The sequence below is a fragment of the Penaeus chinensis genome, chromosome 6, assembly GCF_019202785.1.
Source record: "Penaeus chinensis breed Huanghai No. 1 chromosome 6, ASM1920278v2, whole genome shotgun sequence".
Lineage (NCBI taxonomy): Eukaryota > Metazoa > Arthropoda > Malacostraca > Decapoda > Penaeidae > Penaeus > Penaeus chinensis.
In genome coordinates, this window is record NC_061824.1 from 7,320,285 (window position 1) to 7,326,227 (window position 5,943).

At 48.9% G+C, this 5,943-nt stretch overlaps 1 protein-coding gene across 1 annotated transcript in view; it reads right to left on the reverse strand.

The window, feature by feature from the left end:
- Positions 1-287: 287 nt before the first annotated feature.
- Positions 288-5,943, reverse strand: part of LOC125026203 (MOXD1 homolog 2-like) — a 15,228-nt gene continuing 9,572 nt past the window's right edge. The window contains exons 4-7 of the mRNA XM_047614505.1: positions 4,016-4,182; positions 3,505-3,698; positions 2,962-3,130; positions 288-2,781 (exon numbers count right to left, since the gene is read on the reverse strand). Of these exons, the coding sequence (XP_047470461.1) occupies positions 2,260-2,781; positions 2,962-3,130; positions 3,505-3,698; positions 4,016-4,182 (1,052 nt within the window). The 3' untranslated portion in view covers positions 288-2,259. The remainder of the gene's footprint in view (positions 2,782-2,961; positions 3,131-3,504; positions 3,699-4,015; positions 4,183-5,943) is intronic.

A 5,943-nucleotide genomic window follows, 5' to 3' on the forward strand; every position in this document is an offset into this window, starting at 1 on the left:
ATTCGCTACGAACGTAATTTGCTCACTAACACTTCCCCTACACACTGTGTTTTGGTCAAGTATCCTACAAAAATCTTCTATCACAATAGCGCAGTTGAGGATGTGATTACGCAGGGGGAGGAAGGGACGGGGGGGGGGGGGGAGGGGGGAGGTTGTTGTCAAGCTACCAGGGTGGGGGGGGTGCCTGGGGGGGGGTCAACGGGAGAGGAGAGGAGGAGGAGGAGGAGGAGGAGGAGGAGGAGGGGAGGGGGGAAGATTCTATGACTTTTTGAAGATGAAGAGGCGTGTTAATGATTTTTTTTATTTCCTCTAATTTCAATTTCAATATACAGTTTGCTTATTCTTGGAAGCTCAAATTTATGTTATTATTACAAGGGTTTCAGGCACATAGTCCCGCCGACAGGGAGATTAAGGTTGTTCATAAACACTTAATTATGCTAGTCTAACACCCTTTCATACCTTTTTTTAAATAAGGGTTTTCAACTATAGTCATGCTGCCAGAGCTTGTTCTTCCATCTGTGGCTTTACCTCTCTCGAGAATTATGTCCCAGTCTTTGCACGGTCTCGAGTGCAAATTGCACAGTTGCACCCTCTCTTTTGTAAAGAATCGGCATGCAACATCAGATTCATTGACAACTCAAGAAATGATCTATTGAGAGAAACGTCTTCTACACTTGACATTGCCAGGCCTATATATATTTTTTCATCTTAATTTTTTTTACTGCATGTCGTAAGTATCATACCCTGTTATATTATCATTTATTTTTTTTTACTTTACAATCTGCTTGAAAGAACTATATATGGTATTTACAATTAGCTGCATTACGAGCATAGATTTCCATTGAAGAAAAAAAAAAGTTTCATTAGTAAATATATTATGCATTTGTGGAATATGGCAATGAAGGGTTAAGTGTCTATAGTATTCAAACCTCACACATTTCAAAAGCAACGTTCTTGATTAGTGTTTCAGAGAATGGTATGAAAAGTCTATGCAAACAAAGACAGCATCACATTACAGATGCTATTATATATATATATTTTTTTTAGCCTTGCGTTCTTTTTTTCCTGGCATTGGTAATAAAAATATAATCAACAGAAATTTTAGTGACCATCATTTTCTGTAATACATCTGAAGGTCTATCAGTTCTCTCCGAAGAGTTTAGAGATTTTGCCTCGCCTTGCATGCAATACATGCATCAAAAACGTAAAAGAAATACACTCAGTCTTTTCCATTCCAGAGATGACAATAATATTATGCAATTCACAACAGATGATTTTTGCTAAATTATCTTTTTTGTCCACAAATTCAAAGCGTTCACTAGAAACTGTCACCATGCAATATATATATAATGTGTTTGTGAAGGAACAATCCAAAGGTGAAATGCACATCACCGAGACATAAAAAATCGTCGAATCACTGTATCCAATCATATATTCAACTCATAAATATTTATTTTCACTAAAAACCACTTCTTAAAAATGATATATGTATATATATATTCATCTATTATTTTACACAAAAAAATCGCATATAAACTCCACAACGATGATTCATATTTCTTTCATACAGAGTCCTCATCGGATAAAATGTCCCTCAAAACACACAAAAGCGAAATATACAAAATCAGGCACTGTAATATAGCAGACCAAGAGCTACTACTGAGGTTTAGTGGGGTTGCCCGAGGCGGCCGGCCCGCGCCCCGCCCGCGCCCCGCCCGCGCCCCGCCCGCGCCGCCCGCCGGCAGGACGCGGGGGGAAGCCGCGGCGACGGGAGGTCCTCGCGGGCCTCGCCTCCCGTCGAACTCTGTCTCCTGGCACGTCTCAGGAGTCCCTTGTCCCAGGAGGAAATATATATATGTTTGGAGGAATATATATATTTAAGATCCTAGCTTGAAGGAACCACACAACCTCTTCGCGAAGGAATCACAAGCACGAGGGAGTGTCCAGCGCGGAAGGGTCCTTCGCGCCCTGGCAAGGCGGTAGGCCCTTCGCCGCGGCCGCACCGGTCAGAATACACAACACTAGCCAGGGACCTTCATGCGCCCCTCGGTCGGGTCAGCTGTCCTTTCCACAGCAGAAAATAAATGCTATTCACTCCTCACTACGAGCGTGAAGGGGAGATGCTTAACCGAGCATGTATCCTATTCTCCTTCCTAAAACAACGGGTTTCACAGCGCGATTTATTCATTCTTAAATACGAATACTATGGGAACTTTTGCCTCGCCGACGTCCCTCTCCGCAGTTCCTCTCGCCGGCGCCTCAGCCGTGGCCGTCGTAGAGGCGGCGGAGGCGCAGCAGGCACAGCGCGGCCACAAGGGCCCACCACGACGCGCCGCGCCCCTGGCATCCGCTGGCCGGGCGCGCCGTCTGCTCCTGGAAGTGGTCCTGCGCCTTATTGGCCAGCTCCTTCCCGACCTCCCTCTCCATCTCGTGCAGCTCCTCCGTCAGCTCGCGGTCCGCGGTGCCCGTGTCCTCGACGCCGAAACCCTCGAAGTGGTCGTTCTCAATGCGGTCCTCGATGAGCGGGATGTTGAAGTCCCTGTGGTTGTAAGGGTCGACGTCGATGCTCTCGATCGGCCGGGAGTTCCTCTGGTCGTCGAACATGACCTCCTCCTCCTCCAGCTCCTCTTCCGTCTCTCCCGTAGGAGTGGGGTGGTGGTTCCTCCTTCGCCCTCCCTTGTTCTTGCGGCGCCGCGAGATCCTTCTCAGCTGGCGACATACGTTCTCGGGCGCCCACGGCTCCGTGATGTTCGGGTAGTCGTAGTCCATCTTCTCCAGCTCCTGCGACGGACAAGGAGAAAGAGAGAAATAGTCAGACGAACAACAACCTCCAAAGGCACGCCACGAAAAAAAAAAACTTTACCCAACACTCCGTACTCAGAGTTCAACAAACGATGACAATAACAAACACACAAACAATTACACCCAGCTAAGAAACAAGCAGACAAGCGTCTCACTCACCGGAAGCAGCGACTCGCCTCGCCTCCAGCACATGGGGTTGATGGTGCCGGTGTGCGTGGCGGCCTGGAAGTACTCGAACTGGTTCTTCCAGTCGTAGTTGAGGAGCCGCCACTCCAGCGTCTTCCCCGCCAGCTCGATCGGCCGCCGGATCTTGATCGGGTCGGAATCGCTGTCGGGGAGGAAGGGCGGTTAATAGGGCGAGGGAATGAATGGGTTCCGATCCTATGCGTGGGAATACTGATGCTTATGCAAGAGAAAGAGTGAGTTTCGCTCTCCGAATACCTATACTTATGAGAGAGAAACAATGGGTCTGAATCTTCTTCATGGAAATACTTATACTTAAGTCTATGCATTAGGATAATAACAGGAAAAACTGTGGTTTCTTAGAAGAACAAAAAGGGCATTCAATCATTTGCCTCCAAGAAATTAGATAAAAGCAAACATTAATATCCAAGGAGCAACAACGAACCTAATAAAAGAGAGGAAAAAACAACGAAAACAAAAGCAAACTACAAAATCCAGCAAAAGGCCAGGCTGACTCACGCCGACAGCTCCTGGATGCCGAGCGAGTGCAGCACGGTGTTGAGCGACGGCTTGGAGTGGCACAGCGACAGGTCGACCCGCGGCCAGTAGAACAGGAACGACAGACACATCTCGTCGCGCGTCTTGAAGCCGCCCAGGGTGATGGTGGAGCGCTCGCGGCTGTTGTAGGTGCACTCGCCGATCAGGTGGTCGCCCTAGGGGGAGAGGGGGAGGGGGGGGGATTACGGATGGGTTTAGGCTGTTTACTGGCTTACTCTGAGTTCCGAGGCGATTGTGTCCCAGGATTATAAACGTCCTCTCAGCGTTACTCGGTCATTTAACGATATATGATACAAATATTAACGGTAATAACAGTGGTAGCAGCTGTAGCATTACCAGTAATGCTACAGAAAAACTCATGTACACAAAAAAACTTATGTATACACTACAAAAACACGCGAAATAAAATACACAACCGTAACCAACCACACACGACATACACAGACACAGACACACAGCATCAACCACTCACCGGCAAGACAGTCCTGGGCGTGTTGAGGGCGCGGTACTCCTGGTAGTTGAAGTCGTAGTTGTTGTCTTGCGCGATCGGCTCGAGCTCGTGGCCGTCCCGGAGGTGCCTCACGCGGACTTTGCGGCCGAGGAGGTGCGTGTGGAGGATCACCGCGAAGACGTTGATGCCTGCGAGGGACGGAGGAGACGGAGGTGAGTTCACGCTCGATGAAAAGGTTGGGAAATGTGCAAAAGACAAAGGAAAGGGAAGTCAGTTAACACAAGATAAAAGGGGAGGGAGATGTATGCAGGACGATAATAATCAATGGGATGTGTTAACTCCGGGAAGGACAGTTTTAACGAGAGTGGCGGCCGAGGCCCAAGTTGCAGAGCATGAACCACTCGTAGAACCTGCAGTGAGGGGGGGGGGGGAGGAAAAAAAAATATAAAACAACTTTCTTTTCTTAAACATTATATCCGACTGGGCGTGAACAGAATCGAAGAGGAGGATGAGGAATAGGGCGAGGGAAAAGACACAGAGAAAGAATGAAAAAGAGAGAGAGAGAGAAAGAGAGAGAGAGAGAGAGAGAGAGAGAGAGAGAGAGAGAGAGAGAGAGAGAGAGAGAGAGAGAGAGAGAGAGAGAGAGAGAGTCCCCATCCCACATAAAGAGAGAGTTAGCAAAGGGGAATAAATTAGATTAGGAATCGTTGCTGACCCCCTCCCTCCTCCCTCCCCCTCCCCTCACCCCTGGACGAAAAACCGCCTTCGTAACGTCAGCCGCGGACAGAATGGAAATGACCTCGGGTGCAAATAAACAAAAACGAACATAAAATTTATGTTCCGATTACAAAAAGCACGCATATATATTATACACACATGCATACATAATACATCCATAAACACACACACATACATGTGTATATATATGTGTATGTGTATGTATGTGTATGTATGTGTGTATGTGTGTATGTGTGTATGTGTATGTGTATGTGTATGTGTGTGTGTGTGTGTGTGTGTGTGTGTGTGTGTGTGTGTGTGTGTGTGTGTGTGTGTGTGTGTGTGTGTGTGTGTGTGTGAGCGTGTGAGAGAGAACGTGCGTGTGCCCTCTCGCTTGTGCTACACATCAAAACGCCCTCAGAACGAGACGCCTGAGCCGGGCACAAGCAAGGCAAGGAGGAGGAGAAGAGGGGGAGGAGGGGGAGAAGAGGAGGGGGAGGAGGAGGAAGAGGAATAGGAAGAGGAGGAGGAGGAGAAGAGGGGTTGGAGAAGAGGAGGAGGAGGAGGAGGAAGAAGAGGAAGAAGAGGAGGAGGAAGAGGAAGAGGAGGAGGAGGAGAAGAGGGGTTGGAGAAGAGGAGGAGGAGGAGAAGAGGGGTTGGAGAAGAGGAGGAGGGGGATGGGGAGAAGAGGAGGGGGAGGAGGAGGAAGAAGAGGAGGAGGAGGAGAAGAAGAGGGGGAGGAGGAGGAGGAGGAGAAGAGGGGGAGGGGGAGAAGAGGAGGAGGAGGAAGAAGAGGAGGAGGAGGAGGAGGAGACGCGAGGGCGGTAGCACGAGTGAAGTCATCAAGCGGCAGCGCCACAAAGCACATTAATAAAACTATCATCACTTTGGCGGCGTCGGGAGGGGAGCGCTGGTGCAATTTCATTATCTTAAAAGCTATCTTATGGCCGTCATAAAAATCAACATTTGTTCGCATGCTCGCCCGTCACTGCTTCGCCTATTCCCCCCCCCCCCCCCCCCCCCGCCCTCCTTTTCCTTCTCATCCCCCTCCTCTCTCTCTCTCTTTCTCTCTCTCTCTCTCTCTCTCTCTCTCTCTCTCTCTCTCTCTCTCTCTCTCTCTCTCTCTCTCTCTCTCTCTCTCTCTCTCTCCTCCTTCTCCCACTCTTTCAAAGTGCCATGCCGTTGATGGAAACTCAGCCCAGTGCCATCGGAAAGTGCCTTTTACTATCATC